The sequence below is a fragment of the Bombina bombina genome, chromosome 4 (assembly GCF_027579735.1).
Source record: "Bombina bombina isolate aBomBom1 chromosome 4, aBomBom1.pri, whole genome shotgun sequence".
Lineage (NCBI taxonomy): Eukaryota > Metazoa > Chordata > Amphibia > Anura > Bombinatoridae > Bombina > Bombina bombina.
In genome coordinates, this window is record NC_069502.1 from 264,966,366 (window position 1) to 264,994,282 (window position 27,917).

A 27,917-nucleotide genomic window follows, 5' to 3' on the forward strand; every position below is an offset into this window, starting at 1 on the left:
TGTGTCTGGAAAAGGCGGTCCTGTTGGGCCAGGGTATCCTCTCTCAACTTCTTCTTCTCATAGTAGTTATGTCTATGTCTGGGGGAAGGGTGAGTCAAATATTGGTTATATGCCAATGTAACTTCTGTTGTGGTAGCAGTTGCTAATTTTTTTTCGCTTGGCGTTATAGTGCGCTGTGAAACTAGTGATTTGGCCTCGCATGACCGCCTTAGATGCTCCCCAAAACACTCCTGGGTTGTTAAAATGTTGTATGTTAAAATTTCAGTATTCCCCCCAATGAGTTTTTAAGTGTTGCCTGAATTCACTATTATGGTATAAGTAGGTAGGGAATCTCCAATTGTCGTGGGTGTGAGTTGTGGGTCTAGGGCCAAGTTGCAACCAGATGGGTGCATGGTCTGAAATTATGATGTCTGAGATGTCTGTTTGCTGTATTTGCGGGTATAGTTGTTGGGAACATAAAAAATAGTCAATGCGTGATAGTGTTTTGTGCGTTTTTGAGACACATGTGAAGTCTCTCCTGGTCGGGTGACGGGCGCGCCATGGGTCTATGAGGCCTAGTGAGGTTTTGAAGGCGGTTATGATTGTCGTCTCTTTTTTTCTTTGTTTAGCATAGATTTTCTCCTGTCGTTTTGTGTGATTGTCAGCCCTACGACCAGTGGTAGATCTTGCGCTAGATTATGGTCTCCTCCTATCAGTAATGGTTTATCTGTGTGTATCGTCAAGATGGTCTGAAGGGTGTGCCAGAATTGAGGATTCAATTGATTAGGGCCATATATGTTTACTAAGATGTAAGATTGGTCATTTACGGACAGATTGGCTATAATGTATCTGCCTCTCTGATCTATTGTGATGGGGCAGATTTGTGCTGAAAGTCCCTTTCTGACAAGTATCGCTACTCCCCTTTTCCTTCCTTCGGTGGGGGTGTAAAAGACTTTGTCTACCCAACGGCATTGTAGTTTCGCATGCTCAGGTTCCGTGAGATGCGTCTCTTGCAAAAGAGCAACATCTGCATGTAGGTGCCTCAGGTGCTGTAGCACCATGCTGCGTTTGGCTGGGGAAGTAATACCTCCCACATTCCAGGAGACCACCTTAAGCAAGTGTGACATGGTGTTGACTGGTAGGGGGTAAATGTGCTAGGTAGCGAGAAGTGGGTGTATAAGTTGCGGAGTTATACTGTCTCAGGCTATGTAGGTTGAGGATGATGAGGACGTCAGAATGGGGGTTCGGAGGTAAACAGAGAGGCATGTCAGAGCAAGACAAGATGTGTGAAACTGAAGTGAATATTGTAAGGGGTGGTTTTGACTTACTATCCAATCGTTTCACCTTGAAGTGTCCGGGCGGAATCCGGGTGCTCCTCAAATGATCTGGGAAGGTAAAACAGTACAATTGTAATAAACTGGCAAGTTTAACAGCAGCATTATACAAGGCATATTGCAAGGAATTAGGAGGGGGGAAGGAGAAGCAGGGGTAGCATAGGTCAATCATACTTAAAGTTAAGTGAGCGAGGAAGCACTCATGGAGGGGATGGTTAATTAAGTTTGAACCTAAGTGACATTCAAGCATAAACATTCTTGAAGATGTAACAACAACATTGGGGAAAGAATCCAGGCCGTTGGGAAGTAAATACCTAAACAACAGGTGTCCAAACTGGGAACTTTTGGCAATTTGGCAATTAGCAACTTGTATAACATAGTGGGCTGGAGGGAGGGGAGAAGGGAAAGGGCAGAACAAGTCTCTCCCACTCAGAACTGAGAAGCTTGAGTAACGTCCATGGATTAAGTGGGAGATTGACTCTAGTCTCTTATGGGATTGAAATAGGGACAAATTGGGAGATGTAACAGTAGTAAGAGAGGAGAGCAACACAATTAGAAACATAACATTTGAAAACAAATACTTAGACTTAAAGTTGAATAAGATCAGCGATCTTAGTGTCCTAACTTCCATTTTATCAAATGGATAAGATGAGGTGCAAAAGGTTGGACTGATTGTTCCTTTCAGCCTTCTTCATGGTGGGCTTCCGTGTCAAGGAACTCCTGTAGTTGTTTCGGGGTCGTAAAGAATCTAGCACCTCCAGGTGTCGCCAATCTCAGCTTAGCAGGGTAGAGAAGTGAGGCCTGACGGCCAATGGAGTGAAGTTTAGAGCAAAGGGGGGCAAACTCCTTGCGTTTTCTAGCCACCTCAGCAGAGAAGTCCTGAAAGAGGAGGAGCTTTTGGCCCTCAAAGAGGAGGTCAGGTTGAGATCTGTATGCTTTCAGGACTGCCATCTTCTCTTGATACCTGAGCAGCTTGAAGATAACCTGTCTCGGTTTTTGATTGAGCCTGGCAGGTAGGTGATCAGGCCCAATTCTATGTGCTCGCTCTATGTCTAGAGGCATGGTTTCTTGGTCCATCTTCAGTAACTTAGGTAGCGTGTAGGCTGTAAACTCCAGAAGATCCTTGTTTTTAATCGATTCTGGGACCCCGACAATTCTTAGATTATTGCGGCGGGATCTATTCTCGAGGTCTTCGAGTTTGTCCTGTAGTGAGGAGTTCTGGCGTTCTAATCGTTGTACAGCTATGGAGGAGGTGTGCTGAGAGTCCTCTACATCAGATATCCTCTGCTCTGCATGTTGGAGTCTGGTGGAGTATTGGCGGATCTCAGTAGTGAGAGTGTCCATTCCCGCCTGCAATGTGTCCATTTTGGGGAGGAAGAAAGCTTTAAGGTCTTGAAGTAAGTCTGGTGGTGGTTCTAGACTAATGTCTCTGTGGGCGGGAGTGGATGGCTCTGGTTGTGTCTCCGCTGTTTGTTTCTTATTTTTGTCTGATGCTTTCTGTTTGCCTGCCATGATAGGTATGGCTTGTGATGTTGACACTTTGAAATACTTGTCCACTTTCATAAGGGGTGACGTAGTGTGTCTCCTCTTTGTGTTCGGGCGAGGGTTATCCCCTGGAGTAAGGCTTGAAGCAGCTGGAGAGGTAGCTACTGTAGTGATTGTCCCAGCTATGCAAGGAGGTATGTCTTTTCTGTTAGGTAGGGTCACCTTTTGCTGGGCTTATATTGTATTAGTAAGAAATGCTGGGAGTATCACATATGTTACTGCTTGTAGCCTGTTTTCTTTAGTTGGTCCCCCAGCACCCTCCTCACACAACACTCAATATGCTCCCCCGCCTGGGATCTGCAGGTTATATACAGCGATGTGAAGCTGTATGCGGTCAAGGTGGTTCAGCAGGCTCCTTGCTTTAACCCGATTGTGGCTAGCAATATTCTCCTGAGCTCTGTTAGGTGTCCCAGTGATGTGGGAGCAGCGTGGGTAAACTGCACGTGTGCAAAAATGAGGTGAGGCCTTCTGTTACTGAGGTCTGGCAGAAGGAACTATAGTAAAGGGTCTGGGGCTAGGAAGCTGTAGATCTGTATTTGCTAGTAAAAAGCCTTGGAGAACTACTGTAGGTCTAAGTGTCTTCCCTAGGTGTGGGCATGTAAAGTCCCCGCTCCGTAGCCAAGGGATCATGCAAAGCAGTCCGGTAAATAAACAGTAGGCCTTGGGGCAGGTGAGGCCGAGTGCGACTAAGATAGTAGCTGCTTACCCTGCTGTAAATACAATCACTGCCGGTCTTGCTCCACACAGCTGCCCACCGTTACTTGAGTGCAGCCCGCACAAATGCAAAGGAGTTCAAGGCAGGCACTCCGGCTGTGTAAGAACAGTTCCTGCGGGGTAAATAATCTGAAGTGGTGCTCGTGCTGAACAGCGGATGATGTGCCGTCAGCGTGGTGGAGTGTCTTCCGTGTGCGCACCGCTCCCTGCTCAGAGGTAACCTGTGTCTCCGGCTCAGTATGGAGCAGATTAGGTAGTTAGGGTTTAGATGCTAAGGTGTAACTTTTCTTTTTGTGTCCAAGATGGCGGGCGCCATTAACTATGTCCAAAGTTGCTTCACGGTAGTGAAGGAGGCTTCCCTCTCGCAGTCCTCTGTCTCCACTCGTTCTCTGACAGCTCCAGATCGTTTTCCTCTATCACGGAGGTAAATTGCGGGGCTATAACAACTTAGTGGTGTTTGTAGGTAACGGAGCTCTCATTCCGTGCTGCTAGCTGCTAAGCCCGCCTACCGGAAGTCCCAAGGCAGGTGTTTTTTATTTTTAAACTACAGTCACCACTGCACCCTATAGTTTCTCCTTTTTTCTTGCTTGTCTTCGGTCGAATGACTGGGGGTGGCAGTTAGGGGAGGAGCTATATAGACAGCTCTGCTGTGGGTGTCCTCTTGCAGCTTCCTGTTGGGAAGGAGAATATCCCACAAGTAATGGATGAACCCGTGGACTGGATACACCACAAGAGAAATAAATTTATCAGGTAAGCATAAATTTTGTTTTTTGATAACTAATCAGTAATGTTTCCCCTTGGCTGCCAGTAACATACAAATCAACGATTTTACCTCTTTAGCTGCCAGGCAGTAACAAGTAAACATAAGTGATTTTAACCACTTGTCTGCCCTTACTACTCTGCTCCATACTTCAGTGCATATAGGCATGGAAAAAATTGTTTGCACTTGTTAATTTACAATATTTAGTTCTTATTAAAAATATTTAAGGAAAATTAAAAACATGGTGGGGGAGGGGCATATGAGGTATGAGGGGCAAGGCAGGTGGGAGGGGCACAGGAGATGGGAGGGACAATAGGTTAGAGGAGGAGCAGAGAAGGTAGGTAGGTGGAGCAAAGAGGAGGTGGGGGGCCCTGGTTGGTCTCAGTCCACCCCTGCATCAAGGTCCTAGAAATTAGCATATGAACCTATCTATGTTTAGCTTTCAACAAAGAATATCAAGAGAACCAAGCACATTTGATGATATAAGTAAATTGTAAAGTTGATTAAAATGTCATGTCCTATCTGAAAGTTTATTTTGACTAGACTGTCCTTTTGAGAAATAAGATATCTTAGCTTTGTGATTTCTTTCCACTATTTATCTGCAATCCTCGATGAAGAATGAGATAAAAAATAAAAATGTTTTTGTTGGGTTCTTATGTCTGATCAACAAATTTAACCCCTTAATGACCGAGGACGTGCAGGGTACGTCCTCAAAAAAAAGGCAGTTAATGCCTGAGAACGTACCCTGCACGTCCTCGGTTTGGAAAGCAGCTGGAAGCGATCCTGCTCGCTTCCAGCTGCTTTCCGGTTATTGCAGTGATGCCTCGATATCGAGGCATCCTGCAATAACCATTTGTAGCCATCCGGTGCAGAGAGAGCCACTCTGTGGCCCTCTCTGCACCGGACATTAACGGCTACGTTCGTTGGTGGGTGGGAGCCGGTATGGGAGGTGGGTGGCGGCCATCGATGGCCTTTGTGATGCGGAGGGGGGCGGGATCGGGGGCGGGGACGACCGGGGGGACGCGCACGGACGCGCGCGCGTGCACGGGGAGGCCGGGCGGGCGCGTGCACGGGGAGGGAGCGGGTGGGAACCACTACGCTACAGAAAATGTTTATGTTAGAAGTGGGGATCAAAGGGGTTAATATGGTTTTTTTGGTGATCGGTTTGGCTGGTGGGGTATTGGACTGTGGGGGGGAAGCTACACTACAGAAACAAAAAGTAAAACATAAAAAATAAAACATTTTTATTTGCAAACTGGGTACTGGCAGACAGCTGCCAGTACCCAAGATGGCCCCAATAAGGCAGAGGGGGAGGGTTAGGGAGCTATTTTGGGGGGATCAGGGAGGTTGGGGGCTAAGGGGGGACCCTACATAGCAGCATATGTAAATATGCTTAAAAAATTTTTTTTTTTTTTTTTTTTATACCTTTTATTTTAGTACTGGCAGACTTTCTGCCAGTACTTAAGATGGCGGGGACAATTGTGGGGTGGGGGAGGGAAGAGTGCTGTTTGGGAGGGATCAGGGGGTGGGATGTGTCAGGTGGGAGTCTGATCTCTACACTAAAGCTAAAATTAACCCTGCAAGCTCCCTACAAACTACCTAATTAACCCCTTCACTGCTGGCCATAATACACATGTGATGCGCAGCAGCATTTAGCGGCCTTATAATTACCAAAAAGCAACGCCAAAGCCATATATGTCTGCTATTTATGAACAAAGGGGATCCCAGAGAAGCATTTAAAACCATTTGTGCCATAATTGCACAAGCTGTTTGTAAATAATTTTAGTGAAAAACCTAAAGTTTGAAAAAGTGAACAATTTTTTTTTATTTGATTGCTTTTGGCGGTGAAATGGTGGCATGAAATATACCAAAATGGGCCTAGATCAATACTTGGGGTTGTCTACTACACTACACTAGAGCTAAAATTAACCCTAGAAGCTCCCTACATGCTCCCTAATTAACCCATTCACTGCTGGGCATAATACACGGTTGGTGCGCAGTGGCATTTAGCAGCCTTCTAATTACCAAAAAGCAAAGCCAAAGCCATATATGTCTGCTATTTATGAACAAAGGGGATCCCAGAGAAGCATTTACAACCATTTATTCCATAATTTCATGAGTTGTTTGTAAATAATTTCAGTGAGAAACCTAAAGTTTGTGAAAAAATTTGTGAAAAAGTAAAATAATTTTTTTATTTGATCGCATTCGGCGGTGAAATGGTGCCATGAAATATACCAAAATGGGCCTAGATCAATACTTTGGGATGTCTTCTAAAAAAAAATATATACATGTCAATGGATATTCAGAGATTCCTGAAAGATATCAGTGTCCCAATGTAACTAGCGCTAATTTTGAAAAAAAGTGGTTTGGAAATGGCAAAGTGCTACTTGTACTTATAGCCCTATAACTTGCAAAAAAAGTAAAGAACATGTAAACATTGGGTATTTCTAAACTCAGGACAAAATTTAGAAACTATTTAGCATTGGTGTTTTTTGGTGGTTGTAGATGTGTAACAGATTTTGGGGGTCAAAGTTAGAAAAAGTGTGTTTTTTTCCATTTTTTCCTCATATTTTATAATATTTTTTATAGTAAATTATAAGATATGATGAAAATAATGGTATATTTTGAAAGTCCATTTAATGGCGAGAAAAACGGTATATAATATGTGTGGGTACAGTAAATGAGTAAGAGGAAAATTACAGCTAAACACAAACACAGCAGAAATGTAAAAATAGCCTTGGTCCCAAACGGACAGAAAATGGAAAAGTGCTGTGGTCATTAAGGGGTTAAGGCAGCAATCCTGTTCCCAAAATGCTATTACAAATACTTCCATTTTCCTCCTATTCCCTTTCCACCCTCTAGTTTTCTATGTGTCTGCTATAAATTGAAACTGGTATGTAGACAATATTTATTTCACTATTCTCTTTCATCCTAGAAATAAATCACCCTCTTGCCCCAGTGGAGGATCACAGAGGTTTAAAACAGTAGGTTCTTATTTGAATATTCCGCCACACTGCTCTCCTAGCTGTGCAGTCACATGACTACTTGTCACAAAACTCAGGTGCTCGACTGAAGCGCTACAATAGCTAATATTTGCGATAACTAGACAGCAAATGTACTACTGTATAAACAATTTGTAACGAGCCACCAGTGCCAACCCTAATTACCCAGCGTCCCACGGGCGGGGTAGGCTGACTATAGTGTTGCCGAATATCTGAGAAGCAGCCACAACCGATGTAGGTTTGCTTAGAGGGCGTGGCTATAATGGTATAGGCGAGTTACAGGGGGCGTGGCTATTATAAAGGCGTGTTATAGAGGGCGTAGAGTAGAGTTGGCACAAGTCTACGACAGGTGTATCAGTGGGCGGAGCTGTGGCGATGTAGTAGTAGCAGCTCAAGTCTCACCTGTGTCACTGTCACCTGTCTCTTCCCTTTCCGCCGGAACAGAAATGGTAAGGAGCCGGCAGCACCCACATATTCCTGGGCATAGAGGGCTAGTGGAGGGAGTAAAACAGTACTGTCCTGTGTGAGGAACAGTTTTAGCACTGCATGGTGATGTTAGAGAAGGGCTATAGGAGATAAAACCATGGTACCTAAGGTTATTGCAGAGTCAGGGTGTGCCAGGCTCTCTGTGTTACATACAATGCCACAGCGGCACTTGTACAGTATATTTGTTACACCTGTGTGACACTTAGGTTCTTGTGAAGTTTGTAGGGGTCCTGGCAGCTACTCACTTGCAGGATTCACTTGTTTTCTCCACCTGTTTAACCAGTTGCACCTTGTAGGAATAATTGTATAAAGTTCACCCTTGGAGCAAAGCTAAAAAACGACTTCTGGTCAGCTGGCTGTTACTATAAGCACGTCTAGATAGGCAATGTCTGATCTATTCAAACTACAACAATGTGTCATTCGATAGGAGAGGTCATTTTCTTATAGGTTTAGAGCTCTGTAGTTTGAGATGCTACAAACGTAATATCAAATAACTTTTTTAACATTTATTTATGAATATAGGGGACATTGACAACTGTTCATATAGTATGTAAAAAACTAATCTATGCAAACATTAGTAAACTTCTTCTGTCAAGAGTTAAAGGGACATGAAACCCATATTTTTTATTTTATGATTTAGAAAGAGCATGCAATTTTTAAAGAACTTTCTAATTTACTTATGGTTTGCTTAATTCTCTTTATATCCTTTGTTGAAAAGCATATATAAATAGGCACAGTAGCTGCTGATTGGTGGCTGCACATAGATGCCTCTTGTAATTGTCTCACCAATGTGCATTGCTATTTCTTCAACAAAGGATATCTTAAGAAAGAAGGAAATTAGATAAAAGTACATTTAAATGTTTAAAATTGTATTCTTTATCTGAATCATGAAAGAAAAAAAATTGGGTTTCATGTCCCTTTAAAACTGTAATGCAGTGTAGCTCAGGCCTTAAAGGGACATTAAACACTTTAAAATGGTAATGGAAAATTATATATATATATATATATATATATATATATATGACTGCAATGTACTTTTATTATTTTTTTGTTTGTTTCCTTTTCCTGTAATTCCACTCTGAAATTGAGTTTTTCATTTCCTTTTTAGAAATGGAAGTGCAGAACACTGGTATTCCACACAGCCATTGGCTGCACACTCTAGTGACCTATTTATAACTGTCCCTAATTGGCCACAGGAGAGAAGGTAGCCTAAGTTACAACATGTCATCTACCATTGTTTTATAGACACTAAAACTTTACACTTATTTTGTCAATATTTAAATAGCTAATGAAACTTTAAAAAAAAAAATACATCTACATGTTATTCTCAGAATAATTTTTTCTTTGAATGCTTAATTCTATCTAGCATTTATTTAGTGTTCAATGTCCTTTAAGTCTATAAAGTATGGCAGATATGCAAAGGTAATTTAAAGAGCAAAATAATGTAATCCATTCATCTAAAAGTTGTTTACAAGGAAATTAAACACTTTTTGTGATTGTTACACACTTCCTATGGACCAAAATGCAAATTGTGTAAGCTATGAATCAGTGTTTCTCAATTATCTATGTTATCTATATAACACACATGAACTAGCTTTATCTAGCTGCGAAAAACTGTAAAAATGCACTGAGATGAGAGGCAGCCTTCAAGGGCTTAGAAATTGGCACACAAGCCTACCTAGGTTTAGCTTTCAACAAAGAAAACTAAGAGAACAAAGCAAATTTGATGACAAAAGTAAATTGGAAAGTTGTTTTAAATTGCATTCCCTATCTTAATCATGAAAGTTTAATTTTGACCAGACTGTCTCTTTAATGCTGGAAGTAGAGGGCCAGTTAAAGGGACAGTAAACCTTAAAAATAATGTTATATAATTCTGCACATAGTGCAGAATTATATAACATTATTTAAGTGCTATAGTTCTAATAGCCTTTTTTACCTTTAAATATGTAAAAAATTATGGCTCCTGTCACAGGAGCGAGCTGCACTTAGTCTTATGGCGCGGTCGGGCCGGGCTGTGACTATACAGCTGGCCCGATGCGCTGACTAAATATTACAGACCCGCTCAGCAGAGAGCAGAGAGCGGGTCTGTAAAAGCGCCATAATTTTTACATATTTAAAGGTAAAAAAGGCTATTAGAACTATAGCACTTAAATAATGTTATATAATTCTGCACTATGTGCAGAATTATGTAACATTATTTTTAAGGTTTACTGTCCCTTTTAAAGGTACAGTCAACATTAATTTTAAAAAATGCAGCATCCAATTATTTAGTGAAAGTAACTCGCCTTTAAAGAGAATCAGGATCTTTTCAGGTTTATATAATCCTGCAAAAGCCTTCTTCAGTTTGTGCCCCAGCTGCTTTTGTTTGTTATTTAAATGAGCAGGGAGCAGTTTGCCTCCATGGGCTCATGGAGACCACAGCTATGACATGATGGGCGTGCTGCTGAGTGATCGGGGTAAGCATTTACTTTAGGATTGGCAGAACTGCTTGAGCGCTGCACTATGTCTCCCCACCTGTTAGTTTGGGCAAATTTAACAAATTGTGAAATTCAGATATAGGTCTTCTGAAGTTGTGGAAAAATGTAAAGGTAGCCAAGTATTGTGCAGGATGCATATAGCCATGACTGAACACAATAGGGATGCCTCAGAAGATCATACTTACAAACAACATCTATTTAATTATTAGGATCAAACACGATAAACAGAAAAACAGCCTTCTGGTTCTGGCCTTTCCCAGAATGACCTGATAATTTGATCTTGTTCTTCTTGTAGGGCAGGGTCACCTCTTACTTTAAATATCCCTTAGTGTTTTGTTTTATGGTCTATTTCTTTAAAGGGACAGTTTACACCAATTTTCATATAACTGCATGTAATAGACACTACTATAAAGAATAATATGCACAGATACTGATATAAAAATCCAGTATAAAACCTTCTAAAAACTTACTTAGAAGCTCCCAGTTTAGCACTTTTGATTAGGTTGACTGGAACACCCAGTGAAAGCAGACACTCCCCCTGCATATGAAAATACTCTTTACACAAACAGGAGCAAGCTGGAGTAGGTATACATCGGTATACTCCTAAAACATTGGGGCTTGGTTAGGAGTCTGAAAATCAGCACAATGTTATTTAAAAATAAGCAAAACTATACATTTTTACAAAAAAAAGCTGTATAGGCTATATAAATGGATCATCTACAAAACATTTATGCAAAGAAAAATCTAGTGTATAATGTCCCTTTAATAAGACATGAAAATGCTTTAACAGTTCGGCTACTTAATACTTGATTACAAAGAACAAGAGTTTTCTCACACTGTGCTACAGGTCAGCTGTTAAAAGGATACTAAACCCACATTTTTTTCGTTCATGATTCATATAGAGCATACAATTTTAAGCAACTTTCTATTTTACTTCTATTATCAATTTTTTATTTGCTCTCTTGGTATCTTTATTTGAAAAAGCAGGAATGTATGCTTAGGAGGTGGACCATTTTTGTTTCAGAACCTCGGATAGCGCTTGCTGATTAGTCGCTATATTTAGCCAACAATCAGCAAGCGCTACCCAGGTGCTGAACCAAAAATGGTCCGGCTCTAAAGCTTAGATTTCTGCTTTTTTTTTTTAAAATAAAGATATCAAGAGAACAAATAAGAATTGATAATAGGAGTAAGATAGAAAGTTCCTTAAAATGGCATGCTCTATATGAATCATAAAAGAAAAAAATTGGCTTTAAGTTTCCCTTTAACAACTCCACCACATTACATGGATGAGAACATTCTGTACTTTCCTACCTGTTCTACATATTAGAATTTGTCTAAATGTTGTCATTACTCTTTGAAAGGGACTTTAAAATTAAACTTTCCTTATTCAGACAGAACATGCAATGTTAAAGGGACAGTCTAGTCAAAATAAAACGTTTATGATTCAGAAAAGGGCATGCAATTTTAAACAACTTTCAATTTACTTTTATCATCAAAATTGCTTTATTCTCTTGATATTCTTTGTTGAAAACTAAACCTTGGTATGTTCATATACTAATTTCTATGCCCGCCGCCTCTTATCTTGGGGCCTTTCGACAGTTTTTAACAGCTAGACAGAGCTAGTTCATGTGTGTCATATAGATAATATTGTATCTTTTTATGTTAATAAATACCTTGCAGAGTTATTGCTGAGATTTTTTTTCTTTTATATAAGTGCCCTATATAGTGGATTTTTTTTTTTATCAAATGGCTCTAGTTTATTTGTCCAGTTGCATTTGAACTCAATTTGTTTTAAGAACTTAATTTGAAGACTACCAGTGAAAGGTTAACTGGGAAGCTGTTAATACTCCCAGTCTCCGGGATCTAGCACTTCCAATAGGCTGCTGTCTTTTTGAGTATATCACTTCCCTCTTTGTTCACATCCCTCTGCTTTCAGATATTTTACCATTGGGGAGCGCCTTCTTTCGTTTTGAATTTTGTTGTATTCTTCACCTGCTATTAATTGGAGAAGAGTTGATCTGGTTGTTGTCGAAAAGTCTCTTTAGTCTGTACCTTTTAATACCTTTTTGTTTTTTTAGTTTTTTTTTCTAGACATTTAATTCATTTGCAAATAGCTTGGTAGCTCTCTAAAAATAAATATGTTACTCCTAGAGTTTGTTTTCATTCAGATACACCTTCCCTGGAATATTATTTTTTTAACTTAATAAATTACAGCATTAATGTTGTCAGTTGTGACATCATCTAAATCTGCTTTAATACTTTCAATACTTTACTTGTCCTCATAAAATGTTAGTTTGTTATATCTATATAATTACAAAACGTTCATAATGCTGTCAGAAGCAAGATATTAAAAAACAGAATTATAAGGGAGTGTTTCATAAACCATGAGTCTCTTTCAGTTTTAATGACTGTTAATGATTTGAGGGGTTATTTGTTTTTATTGAATAAAGGCCAACAAATAGCTAGTAAAATGATAAACTCTTTCTCCTTTGGCTGACTTTACCAAAAATGCATCTAATAATAATAATAATAATAATGTTCTGTTTGAGTGTTTGTAGTTAACTGGCATCTTTATTTTAGGTTGTTGGTATTTTAAACAAGTAATCTGAGTTTTGTAGGTGTGTCTTAGCACAAACACTTAGTATGAGATCATATGATCTTAAAATCAGTTTTCATATCCGATTTTTAAAATAAAGGACAGATTCTCTTGACCATGCTATGAACTGAGTTTTTTTAGTGGTGTGTGTTTTTTTTTTTTTTCTTCCCATTTCAAATCTGAAAAAAAATATATAAAAAAATGTGTGTGTGTGTGTGTGTGTATATATATATATATATATATATATATATATATATATATATATATATATATATATATATATATATATATATATATATATATATATATATATATATATATATATATATATATATATATATATATATAATGTGTGTGAAATCATAATATGTGTCTGAGATTTGTATACTTATCAGTGTTCTCCCCAGGACCTTTTTAATGGGTACAGCACCTGGCTGATTTTACTGACCAACCAGCTAAAATTAAAAAAAAATCAATGTTTATGATACATTTTGCAATTTATTTTATGCTTTGTATAGCATAAAATTATATATAATATTAGAAAGCATTACATTGCTTCCACCTGGCTTCTTTATAATGCCACCCGGCTGGCAAAATATTCTATGGGCAACACAGCTTTTATTTATTTTTCTATATATTTTATGCAAATAATGATGAGGTGTGAGTGTATATTTATATGAAAGTGTGTAAGTATTTTTGTTATGAAATGACAAATAAAATATATATATATAAATATACACGGTTCTCCACAGACATTTTTGCCAGCCAGGTGAAATAATAAAGTAGCTGGGTGTGGGCAATGTAATATAACGTTCAGTATTAAATAATATATTCTTGAATAATAAGCATCAAGTACTATTTTTTCTAATTGAACAAATAAACCAGTTCATAATATAAAAATATAAGTATTTTTTAATTTATTGAAGCATTAATAGATATATTGGCATCCCTTGTACAAGGCAACTGATCTGCATGCAGTAGCTTCATTATTAGACAAACAAATGCACGGTGTGTGTACTAACAAAAAACAGCTACTGTTTAGGCTCAGTATGTCGCTGGTCTTTCGATGGGGGTGACTTTTTGAATAGCGCAGTCTCTTCACCAGCAGTAAGACCGCACTATTTTAGCAAGCCTGCATGAGAGAGGGAAAGTCTAATAGCACGATCTTTCCCCTCATGACAAGACCCGCCCTATTATAACCAGACAATCCATTAACAACCAGCGACATACAGGGTAATTGGATTTTGCAGAGTACACACAGTGTAAAATAGCACATAAACATAAACTCGCACATAGATATTCACACTCACATTTTCTCTCGGACAATAACACAAGACACTAACAAACACAAAGACAGATGCACACTTAGACACCCTCCCACACAAAGACACACTCACGCAAGAGAGAAATAACTGTAGGCATGTGCAGTATGTTGCACATGCACAATCTCACCTTTTTTGGCTGTGACTGATTCGCACTTAACCCGGACATTTACATGTAAGGGCCTGACTCGGCTTCAAACCTGGACACACAAATGGAAACCCAAACTGTCCAGGTCAATTATCGGTTATTATTGTACTACTCCTAAAATGATATGCATTTGAATACATCCTGAGCCTGGTCTTTCCTTAGAAGTGAAAAAAAGTGTATTGTTCGTTTTGTGTTAAGCTGGACTATAGCCAGAAGTGCAGTATTTAATTTTACACTTAAAGTGAATGTCAATTTTGATGCTAAAGTGCCTGGTTTTTAAAAATTTGATTAAAAACAGGGGCACTTTAATTCATCAAAATTTACATTTCACTCCTGTTGTGAAAAAACAACTTACCTTTTAATCTTGACAGCAGCTCCAGCTTCCTCCGGTCGTTGCAAGCCATTTCTGACGTCAGAAATGATGGATAGATCATCCTCCAATCACGGCTTCCCCCCAGGGGAATCAGTGACTGATTCAACGCCGTGATTGGAGGAAGCCAGATTCCTCATTTTAGACCCAGGAAGAGGCTTTGCGACGGGTGGAGGAAGCTGGAGCTGCTGTCAAGATTAAAAGGTAAGTTGTTTTTTTCACAACAGGAGTGAAATGTAAATTTTGATGAAGTAAAGAGCCCCTGTTTTTAATCAAAATTTTTAAAACCGGCACTTTAGCATCAAAATTGACATTCACTTTAATTCCAGTTTTAGTGTTCTGATAATATGCCCATTTTACTAACCCTGTGATACCTAAACCAAACTTAGTACAAGGTAATAAAGATTAACTAAATACCAATGAATGCAATGTGTCTTCTAAAGTTATTCCATGTCTCTCACTATCCTTCTTAAAGGGACTTTCAACTGCTGGGTACAACTACAGTATTATGGTTACTACTCATCATGATATTGTTTTCCCTCCTGTACTGGCAGCTCTCTTTAAAGATGTTGTTTTTTTTGTTTTGTTTTTTAATTTTCTTTATTGATAAAGACACACCATGGCATACATAATATAAATTTTCCACTCCATAACAGCAGTGATGTCATAAGTCACATCATACAAAGAAATAGGATGAATTTAACAGTGTCGATTATTAACTTAATTAACTCACTCACTAACTAAATTAAACTGAACTAAATTAAGATTCAGGGCTGCCACAGTATTCTCATTTCCTCATATGGGTCTTATCCACTCAACCAGTGAAGAATAGTTGTGCTTGCACGGGCGACAGGAGGAGAGAGAGGAACAGAGAGAGAAGAAGAAAACAAAAAAACAAAAAACAAAACAAAGGGGGGGGATAGGTGTTTGGGGATTTAGAAGCGGTTTTCAATGATTATCTCCTCTGGGGGCGGTCTGGTTCATTAAGAATTGGTGTGTCATATATTGTTGCCCACTTGCCTTTCAAGGCCGCAGTGAGCATGATTTCATGTTGTGCAAACAAATGGTTTAAGGATTTGGAGTTGTTATTTTTTTTTGGGGGTAGGGTATCTAACAAGAATTTCCATTTGCGTAGAAAAGGAGATAATCTGGCTTTCAGGTCTAGAATAACGTCATGTTGTTCAATGAACAGTTGTTTGTACAGACATCTTTTAAATTGTGTCAGGGTCCGGGGGTTGCCTAAAGCTCCAAAGAGTGAGTATGCAATGTCTAGGTATTAATGTGAATAATGTCAGTAATGTATGAAATTTGCCACTAATATTGTCCCATTTGAAAAGATAGATTTTAGTGATGTCAAGTCAATGGAAAGGGTAGTTCTGAACCAATATTGTATTAGACCCTGTTGGTTTAGTATATTTTGGTAGAAATGGGAGATCGAGAAGTGGCCCATCTTAAATGCCATTTGGGACGTCAGGAAAGGACTGGCCTTCCAAAAGTTTGGGTCTGTCTTTTCTATTTCATTGATATAGTGTTTTAACTGCAGATAAGCGTAGAAGTGACAGTTAGGGAGCTCAAACCTATCCTTCAAATCTTGAAATGTTCTCACAGTGGGTCAAAAGCGTCGGCTACTGTCCTGAGTCCCATCTCTTCCCAAAGACCAAATGGGGCACAATCATCCCCGCAGGGAAATGTATATTTCCCCGTATTGTAAAGAATCTAGGGGGTAGGAATTGTAATTTCATGAACTTTGCGCCTGATGCCATATCTTAAGAGGGTCTTTATACAAGATATTATTTTTAATTTGTGGGGGTAGATACCTAAGAGGACAATAGGGGAGGAAAGCTAAGGCAAGCAGCCTTGCGTGGTCTCCTCAAGAGCCAGATCGTAGAAAGATGTTTTCTTATTTTGATTCTTAGCATTTTTGCTATTGCTCCATTTAAACAGAAATAGAGCCTTGTTTTTTTTTTTTTTATTTACGTGTCAAAACTATATATATTTTATTTTAAGTAGACAACCCAAGGTATTGATCTAGGCCAATTTTGGTATATTTCATGCCACCATTTCCCCACCAAATGCGGTCATAAAAAAACCAAACCCATACCGCTTGTGCAATATGGTAGAAATGATTGTAAAAGCGTCTCTGGGATTCCCTTTGTTCCGTAATGGCAGATATAAATGTCTTTGCTATTGGTTTTTAGTAATTAGAAGGCCGCTGATTGCAGCTGCGCACCACACATCGTCTATTCCCGGCAGTGAATGTGGTTGATCAGGTAGCTTGTAAAGTTTAATTTTAGCTTTAGTGTAGAGATTACCCTCTTACCTGACACTTCCCACCCCATGATCCCTCCCCAACAGCTCTCTTCCCTCCCTCTCCATCACTGGTCACCACCATCTTAGGTACTGGTAGACATTCTGCAAGTATGAAGAGTTAAAGCAATTTTGTTTTTTAAATTACATATATTTTCTTAACATTTTCTGTAGGATCCTCCCTTACCCTCCAATCTCCCTGATCCCTCTCAAACAGCTCTCTAACCTTCCCCCCTCTGTGTCTGCCATCTTAGGTACTGGCAGCTGTTTGCCAGTACCTCTGCTGATCATTAGTTAGAGAGAGCCCCCACCCTTTTTCTGTAGTGTAGCTCCCCATTCCTCCCTGTCCCTTTGTTTTTTTTTTGTAGCTTAGGACCATCCCACTCCCTCCCTCCCTTCCCCCTACGCTGCTGGACCTTCCACCCGCCTCTCAGATTCCCTCCCACTGACATCAGCGTAACCAGTGTAACTAACTATCTCATATCTGCCTTCATATGGAACCGGAGTACCAATCCTGCTTCAGTTCCATATGAAGACAGATGCGATGACCTCAGGAACTCCAGCTCTCGGCATAACTTTAACAGCCAAGACTTCTGATATAGAGTGGTTAGCTCTGAGAAACGCGTAGCGAGTTCTACTGATTGTTTTTATCTGTCCATATATTGATTTTTATATAAAGCTCTTTTTATCTACTGAAGTCTACTATTTCTCTTGTTAAGTGTATCCAGTCCACGGATCATCCATTACTTATGGGATATTAACTCCTCCCCAACAGGAAGTGCAAGAGGATTCACCCAGCAGAGCTGCTATATAGCTCCTCCCCTAACTGCCATTACCAGTCATTCTCTTGCACCCAACGAATAGATAGGATGTGTGAGAGGACTGTGGTGATTATACTTAGTTTCATACCTTCAATCAAAAGTTTGTTATTTTATAATATCACCGGAGTGTGTTATTCCTTCTCTGGTAGAATTTGAAGAAGAATCTACCTGAGTTTTTCTATGATTTTAGCCGGAGTAGTTAAGATCATATTGCTGTTTCTCGGCCATCTGAGGAGAGGTAAACTTCAGATCAGGGGACAGCGGGCAGATTAATCTGCAAAGAGGTATGTAGCAGCTTATTATTTTCTGACAATGGAATTGATGAGAAAATTCTGCCATACCGATATAATGTAAACTCAGCCTTAAATGCAGTAGCAGCAACTGGTATCAGGCTGTCATGTATGTATATTTTACACTTCAGTATTCTGGGGAATGGCACTTCACTGGAATTATACTGTATGCATAAAACTTTAGCCTAATTTGCAGGGACTAGCAACAGGCTTTTTAATAACACTCAATTTATTAATGTTAAACGTTTTTTTGCTGGCATGTAAAATCGTTTAATTTTCTGAGGTACTGGGTGAAAAAATGTTTTGGGCACTATTTTTTTCCACTTGGCAGTCGTTTTATTTAATTTATGACAGTTTACTGATCTCTCTCACTGTTATGTGTGAGGGGAAGGGGCCTTTTTTTGGCGCTTTTGCTACGCATCAAAAAATTCAGTCAGAAGTTTATTGTCTTCCCTGCATGATCCGGTTCATCTCTACAGAACTCAGGGGTCTTCAAAACTTGTTTTGAGGGAGGTAATCACTCACAGCAGAGCTGTGAGATTGTAGTTGACTGTGATAAAAAAAAACGTTTATTTCTGTATTTTTTTTTTTTTAATTTTTTTTTTTCTGCTATCAGGGTTACAGGGTTAGTTATCCTTTGCTAATGGGAGCAATCCTTTGCTAAAATTGTGTTTTTTACAAAGATTTGATGCTATAACTTTTCAGTTTATTAATTTTCAACTGTCATAACTTTTTCTGTGCTTCTTATAGGCACAGTACGTTTTCATATTATAGTAAATTACTTGAAAAGTATTTCCAAGTTGCTAGTTTATTTGCTAGTGTGTTAAACATGTCTGATTCAGAGGAAGATATCTGTGCTATATGTGCTAAAGCCAAAGTGGAGCCCAATAGAAATTTATGTACTAACTGTATTGATGCTACTTTAAATAAAAGTCAATCTGTACAAATTGAACATATTTCACCAAACAACGAGGGGAGAGTTATGCCGACTAACTCGCCTCACGTGTCAGTACCTGCATCTCCCGCTCGGGAGGTGCGTGATATTGTAGCGCCGAGTACATCTGGGCGGCCATTACAAATCACATTACAGGATATGGCTACTGTTATGACTGAAGTTTTGGCTAAATTACCAGAACTAAGAGGTAAGCGTGATCACTCTGGGGTGAGAACAAATTGCGCTGATAATATTAGGGCCATGTCAGACACTGCGTCACAATTTGCAGAACATGAGGACGGAGAGCTTCATTCTGCGGGTGACGGTTCTGATCCAAACAAACTGGATTCAGATATTTCAAATTTTAAATTTAAGCTGGAAAACCTCCGTGTATTACTAGGGGAGGTGTTAGCGGCTCTGAATGATTGTAACACAGTTGCAATACCAGAGAAAATGTGTAGGTTGGATAAATATTTTGCGGTACCGGCGAGTACTGAGGTTTTTCCTATACCTAAGAGACTTACTGAAATTGTTACTAAGGAGTGGGATAGACCCGGTGTGCCGTTCTCACCCCCTCCGATATTTAGAAAGATGTTTCCAATAGACGCCACCACACGGGACTTATGGCAAACGGTCCCTAAGGTGGAGGGAGCAGTTTCTACTTTAGCTAAGCGTACCACTATCCCGGTGGAGGATAGCTGTGCCTTTTCAGATCCAATGGATAAAAAGTTAGAGGGTTACCTTAAGAAAATGTTTGTTCAACAAGGTTTTATATTGCAACCTCTTGCATGCATTGCGCCTGTCACGGCTGCAGCAGCATTTTGGTTTGAGTCTCTGGAAGAGACACTTGAATCAGCTCCATTAGATGAGATTACACACAAGCTTAAAGCCCTTAAGTTAGCTAACTCATTTATTTCAGATGCCGTAGTACATTTAACTAAACTTACGGCTAAGAATTCCGGATTCGCCATTCAGGCACGCAGAGCACTGTGGCTAAAATCCTGGTCAGCTGACGTTACTTCTAAATCTAAATTGCTTAATATACCTTTCAAAGGGCAGACCTTATTCGGGCCCGGGTTGAAAGAAATTATCGCTGACATTACAGGAGGTAAAGGCCATGCCCTGCCTCAAGACAGAGCCAAACCTAAGGCTAGACAGTCTAATTTTCGTTCCTTTCGTAATTTCAAAGCAGGAGCAGCATCAACTTCCTCTGCACCAAAACAGGAAGGAGCTGTTGCTCGCTACAGACAAGGCTGGAGACCTAACCAGTCCTGGAACAAGGGCAAGCAGGCCAGGAAACCTGCTGCTGCCCCTAAGACAGCATGAATCGAGGGCCCCCGATCCGGGAACGGATCTAGTGGGGGGCAGACTTTCTCTCTTCGCCCAGGCTTGGGCAAGAGATGTCCAGGATCCCTGGGCGTTAGAGATCATATCTCAGGGATACCTTCTAGACTTCAAATTCTCTCCCCCAAGAGGGAGATTTCATCTGTCAAGGTTGTCAACAAACCAAATAAAGAAAGAGGCGTTTCTACGCTGCGTACAAGATCTTTTATTAATGGGAGTGATCCATCCGGTTCCGCGGTCGGAACAAGGACAAGGGTTTTACTCAAATCTGTTTGTGGTTCCCAAAAAAGAGGGAACTTTCAGGCCAATCTTGGATTTAAAGATCCTAAACAAATTCCTAAGAGTTCCATCGTTCAAAATGGAAACTATTCGGACAATTTTACCCATGATCCAAAAGGGTCAGTACATGACCACAGTGGATTTAAAGGATGCTTACCTTCACATACCGATTCACAAAGATCATTACCGGTATCTAAGGTTTGCCTTTCTAGACAGGCATTACCAGTTTGTAGCTCTTCCATTTGGATTGACTACGGCTCCGAGAATCTTCACAAAGGTTCTGTGTGCTCTTCTGGCGGTACTAAGACCGCGAGGAATTGCGGTAGCTCCGTACCTAGACGACATTCTGATACAAGCTTCAAGCTTTCAAACTGCCAAGTCTCTTACAGAGTTAGTACTGGCATTTCTAAGGTCGCATGGATGGAAGGTGAACGAAAAGAAGAGTTCTCTCTTTCCACTCACAAGAGTTCCCTTCTTGGGGACTCTTATAGATTCTGTAGAAATGAAGATTTACCTGACAGAAGACAGGTTAACAAAGCTTCAAAATGCATGCCGTGTCCTTCATTCCATTCAACACCCGTCAGTAGCTCAATGCATGGAGGTGATCGGCTTAATGGTAGCAGCAATGGACATAGTACCCTTTGCATGCCTACATCTCAGACCGCTGCAATTGTGCATGCTAAGTCAGTGGAATGGGGATTACTCAGACTTGTCCCCTACTCTGAATCTGGATCAAGAGACCAGAAATTCTCTTCTATGGTGGCTTTCTCGGCCACATCTGTCCAGGGGGATGCCATTCAGCAGGCCGGACTGGACAATTGTAACAACAGACGCCAGCCTACTAGGTTGGGGCGCTGTCTGGAATTCTCTGAAGGCTCAGGGACAATGGAATCAGGAGGAGAGTCTCCTACCAATAAACATTCTGGAATTGAGAGCAGTTCTCAATGCCCTTCTGGCTTGGCCCCAGTTAACAACTCGGGGGTTCATCAGGTTTCAGTCGGACAACATCACGACTGTAGCTTACATCAACCATCAGGGAGGGACAAGAAGCTCCCTAGCAATGATGGAAGTATCAAAGATAATTCGCTGGGCAGAGTCCTTCTGATCCAGGGTCCCTTCAAACATCAAAATCTAATTTCTCTGAAGCTGACTGCTTGGAAATTGAACGCTTGATTTTATCAAAACGTGGTTTTTCTGAGTCAGTTATTGATACCTTAATACAGGCTAGGAAGCCTGTTACCAGAAAGATTTACCATAAGATATGGCGCAAATACTTATATTGGTGCGAATCCAAGAGTTACTCATGGAGTAAGGTTAGGATTCCGAGGATATTGTCTTTTCTACAAGAAGGTTTAGAAAAGGGTTTATCCGCTAGTTCCTTAAAGGGACAGATTTCAGCTCTGTCCATTCTTTTACACAAACATCTGTCAGAAGTTCCGGACGTTCAAGCTTTTTGTCAGGCTTTAGCTAGGATCAAGCCTGTGTTTAAAACTGTTGCTCCACCATGGAGTTTGAACTTAGTTCTTAATGTTTTACAGGGGGTTCCGTTTGAACCCCTTCATTCCATTGATATCAAGTTGTTATCTTGGAAAGTTCTGTTTTTAATGGCGATTTTCCTCGGCTCGAAGAGTCTCTGAGTTATCTGCCTTACATTGCGATTCTCCTTATCTGATTTTTCATTCAGACAAGGTAGTTCTGCGTACTAAACCTGGGTTCCTACCTAAGGTGGTCACTAACAGGAATATCAATCAAGAGATTGTGGTTCCATCTTTGTGTCCTAATCCTTCTTCGAAAAAGGAACGTCTGCTACACAATCTAGATGTAGTCCGTGCCCTGAAATTTTATCTACAGGCAACTAAGGATTTTCGACAAACGTCTTCCCTGTTTGTAGTTTATTCTGGTCAGAGGAGAGGTCAAAAAGCTTCGGCTACCTCTCTCTCCTTTTGGCTTCGTAGCATAATACGGTTAGCCTATGAGACTGCTGGACAGCAGCCTCCTGAAAGAATTACAGCACATTCTACTAGAGCTGTGGCTTCCACTTGGGCCTTTAAGAATGAGGCTTCTGTTGAACAGATTTGCAAGGCTGCAACTTGGTCTTCTCTTCATACTTTTTCCAAATTTTACAAATTTGACACTTTTGCTTCTTCGGAGGCTGTTTTTGGGAGAAAGGTTCTTCAGGCAGTGGTTCCTTCCGTATAAAGAGCCTGCCTGTCCCTCCCGTCATCCGTGTACTTTAGCTTTGGTATTGGTATCCCATAAGTAATGGATGATCCGTGGACTGGATACACTTAACAAGAGAAAACATAATTTATGCTTACCTGATAAATTTATTTCTCTTGTAGTGTATCCAGTCCACGGCCCGCCCTGTCACTTTAAGGCAGGTAATTTTTCCATTAAACTACAGTCACCACTGCACCCTATGGTTTTCCTTTCTCTGCATTTTTTCGGTCGAATGACTGGTAATGGCAGTTAGGGGAGGAGCTATATAGCAGCTCTGCTGGGTGAATCCTCTTGCACTTCCTGTTGGGGAGGAGTTAATATCCCATAAGTAATGGATGATCCGTGGACTGGATACACTACAAGAGAAATAAATTTATCAGGTAAGCATAAATTATGTTTTTTTTCATTTGAAAACCGAAAGAAACCTTGGAATTTTTCATTGCAAGAGTGTTTATGTGCGCTGGGCCACAGCAATATACCCAGCATGCTGCATTAGCACTATAGTGTGCTTTCCACTGTGTGAGTATCCTTCTAAAGGGAGTTATTAGTGGGTGATTTCATCGCTAACTGATCTGCACTAGGAGTCGCCCTCTGCATTTTTTCCATTTTTACAGATTACAACCACAATCCATCAGGAGGTGCTGCCCCGGCATTTGGTGCACAGTTAACTGGGACACTGCTGAGTTCCCAGACCGCTGACCTTGGCATTACCTTTGCCTTCACAATTTGTGAGTATAAAATTTATATTTGATTATATTTGCCCAATTGTATATTGGCTACACTAGGAGGCGCCCTTTCTTCTTGTATCTCATATTTTGGGACTATGTTTGCCCACTTTGTGTTTTTGGACTCCCTTATACCAGCGATCACATATAAAGCCTTATGCTTATTATCTTTCTTCTGTGCTGTTTTTCTTATCATGTTGTTCTCTTTCCCATTGGGTGAATTTGATAACCAATCACTACCTCTGTTTAGCGGTTCCTATGGTGATCTATTCCTCTCCTTTTGTCTTAAATAACTCTTACTCTTTTGGTTGCTTGTCTTGCTGCCTTGCCCGTTGCTTTGCTGTGTTCGTTGGGTATGGGTGAGCTCAAACCTATTGTTTTGTGTATGCTATTTAGGGACGTTGTTCACCCACTTTGTGCTTTTGCAATGGCTCCTCTGCTCTTGTGCATGAGAGAGAAGGGCTTGTCAATGCCCTTGCATGGATCAGTCAGGGGCAATTTTGATCCAGCTGTGAGGGTTTAGAAAGCTGTTGCTGCTTCATAAATATCATTTGCAGGCCAAATGAGCGAGTCTGCAATTGTTGGGCATTTGCCACTTGATGAATCTGCCCTTAAATCAGTGTATGGAAGTACCAACTGTGAATGCGCCACTGTGCATATTTGTGATGCATTTAGCACTGAGACAATAACATGCATGTGATTAATATTATGTGGTATTTGGCCAATTTCTCTTGCATCATATTAAGTTTGTTTGTAATGAACTACAAGCAAACCTGTCTATCCATGTGTCACCGCCCTGCTACACATTGTATACAGGTGGCTAAGCTCTTGGAATCACACTCTGGCAGTCAAGGAGTTAAAAAGTAGCAGTGGGTGTTACCACAGCCTGAGTATTTCAAACATCAATTGAACAGTCCTGAAAACTTTGCACACACCTAGAATTGCAGGTCATCTTGTCATTTTCTTTATGTAGTATCATGCAGGGGTGAAGCATCATGCTGTTGATTTTTTTAATACAGTTTGTTTTATGCTCTCTTGGTTCCCGATTCTCTCTGCTCGGGTGAGATTATCTAAGGATTCTCGTCAGGAAAAAAAGGCAAATTTTAGATTGAGATCTGCAGGTTCTGGAAGTGAAGGAGAGACACCTACATTTAAAATACAAAGCTAAAAAAAAATTACCTCAAAGATTTTGCGAGATTTCTCTCCATCATGGCTAGTTTTTGATCATCTGGTCCTATGTCCCTTTTTTTACTATGAAACATACTAGCTCTCTCTAATGCATAACATTAGACCTTCCTTCCTGTAAAGTACTATGTATCATTTATTAGCTGCAAATAGGTGTACACTGTTCACTAGTTCTCTATTGAAGTGGTTACAAACCATGGTGGACCACAAATGATCCCTAATTAGCCCATGAGAAGATACTTATGGCAGTGGTTTACTTTTTCATTCAACCAGTTTTTACTTTACAAATATTTAATAAAAGTCAACATTAATTTACTTACAAAATTATTTGCCATCATGTGGAAAGTCAGATACAAGACTGTATTAATTCTACACACTAATTTTATTTCCTCAGGGGGAAAAAATATGAAAGTGGCGGTCTTCCTGCCAAATTTTGCTGATTTACACTAACAATTTAGATAATTCTTTGCTTTTATAATTGTTCTTTCACATAAAGGAATGTATAATAAACAAATATGACTGATAAATAGGGACAGTATACACTCATGTTCATATAACTGCATGTAATAGACAATACTATAAAGAATAAGATGCACAGATACTGATAAAAAAAAATCCAATATTAAACGGTTTAAAAACTTACTTAGAGGCTCTCAGTTTAGCTCTGTTGAAAAGGTAGCTGGAAAGCCCACTGCACGTGGGAAATAAGACACACACCCCTCCCCCTTTTTTTTGCATATGAAAAGACCCTTTACACAAACAGGAGCAAGCTGGAGTAGGTATCAGACAGTGTTCTCATAACACTTTTTGGGGCTTGGTTAGGAGTCTGAAAATCAGAGAAATGTTATTTAAAAATAAGCAAAACTATACATTTTTTTTTTAAAAAAAAAAAACAACAACTTTATGGGCTATATAAATAGATCATCTACAAAACATTTATGCAAAGAAAAAATGAGTGTATAATGTCCCTTTAACATAAAAGACCACAAACTATGTCAATTATACATATGCTAAATTAGCTGTCCAATTTATAAAGTAAGATTTGTTTTCGCTTCCAGGTTTTAATAAGACCATGATTATTGTAAAGCTAGAATAGTCTCCATTATATTACAAGGAAGGAGACATTAGAGGAACACTAAAGTCAAAACTAAACTGTCATTCAGATTGAGCAAGCAATATTAAAGTGAAGGTAAACTTTGATGAATGAAAGACTTGTTTTAAAAATACTATTAAAACAGGGGCACTTTCATTCATCAAAGTTTAGAAAGCAGCTGTTTTGTTAAATAAAATTACCTTTTTTCTTTTCACAGCCAGAGCAGCTTTCCTCACCTGGAGATTCTCTCTTCACACGTCAGCAATGACTAATCCAGCTTCCTCCAATCACGGCTTTCCCCCCAGGGGAGTCATTGTCTGAGGCCATGCCATGATTGGAGGAAGCTGGATTAGTCATTGCTGACGTGTGAAGAGAGGATCTCCAGGTGAGGAAAGCTGCTCTGGCTGTGAAAAGAAGAAAGGTAATTTTGTTTAACAAAACGGCTGCTTTGTAAACTTTGAATGAAAGTGCCCCTGTTTTTAATAGTTTTTTTAAAAAAACGGGCTTTCATTCATCAAAGTTTACCTTCACTTTAAACAACTTTCCAATTTGCGTTCATTATCAAAATGTGCAGTGTCTTTTTATATACACACTTTCTGAGGTACCAGCTCCAATCACAAAATGCATATACGTACAGTATATATGCATTTTGTGATTGGCTGCAACAAACTAATTTATCCAAAAAAAAATAAAAAAATCTACTGCTCATTAGAAATACACACTAAGTGCTTTTGCGTTATCTTTTTATTATGTATTTGTTGATTATGCAATTGTACTGTATTTAATGGTCCTTGAAAAATCTCATTGGAAAAGCACAATTTGCAGAGTTAAATCACAGAAATAATCAGCAGTATATTGATTGTACAGTGACAGTGTAGTATATTTTGCTATGCTTGACTAAACATTTATAAATAATTTAAATTCGGGTTTAAATGGGACATAAACAAATTTTAATTACAAGACTTGTGTTAATACATTTTGTTTGTTTGTCACCATCATTTTGTTACCAAAACTTCCATTGTTTTGTAGTATCTTGTTGCCTCTAGAGATGTAGCAGGGTTAGGCTTGTGAATTCTGCAATGTGCACTTCTAATTCTTATTGGAAAACTCACAACTTTTTTTTTTTTTTTTTTTAACAGAAAAAGGGGGCAAAATAATCAAAGAAACATTAACAAGCTATCATAACAAAAGACAAAGATATGTTTGCCTCTGATAAATATATTTCTTATTCAACAGTTTTCATGTTTCCAAGTTAATTATATATGGATGTCTATATTAGATTAGGTATTAGATTGCAGTGAGAATATATCTGTTATAAGAATACACAGCACTAACTTTTAAGTATATTTTATTTGTGATTTACTTAATGTGCATGTTTTTACTTAGTATGTACTTTAAACTCTATTACTGCATACTGACATATGGAATGATAATAGTACATTTTGTAGGGATTTGTTATGGGATATAATCTGTGCTTATGTATTTCATAAGAATTAGCAGCAAAGAGGATGTATGGGACAGTACAGGGGTCAAGTCCTATATATATACACACGCACACACACTGTATTTATTTGTATATAGTCTATACACTTTAGTTAATGGAAACAAATTCAATCCTGTCACAGAGTCTCACCCACTTAAGGTGCAATATTCCTATTTCTGCTGAGGGGAGCTAAATACCTCAGAGCAAGCCACACAGAAATGTAAGCACCATGTGTTCCACACGGTGCAGGGTGTTCACACAGCAGGACAGCTGACAGGCTTGCATTTAGTGTATTGTAGGAAATATTACTGCCCATTACTAGAGTATCTCACTATCCCTCTTACAGACTGTGCTGCAGCTCCTTGCACCAGCTGTGTTTACTGAAGCGTTTCTGTTCTCTATCCAGAGGGAACTTTAGTTCCTCCTGCAAAAATAGTGCAGAAACTCCATTCCCATGCGTTCCCACTTGACTTAACCATTGGGACAGTAACACATGCACATAG

General features: G+C 39.5%; 1 protein-coding gene across 1 annotated transcript in view; it reads left to right on the forward strand.

Moving 5' to 3' along the window:
* Window positions 1-7,700: 7,700 nt before the first annotated feature.
* Window positions 7,701-27,917, forward strand: part of AP1S3 (adaptor related protein complex 1 subunit sigma 3) — an 85,876-nt gene continuing 65,659 nt past the window's right edge. The window contains exon 1 of the mRNA XM_053709958.1: window positions 7,701-7,783. Coding sequence (XP_053565933.1) covers window positions 7,781-7,783 — 3 coding nt within the window. The 5' untranslated portion in view covers window positions 7,701-7,780. The remainder of the gene's footprint in view (window positions 7,784-27,917) is intronic.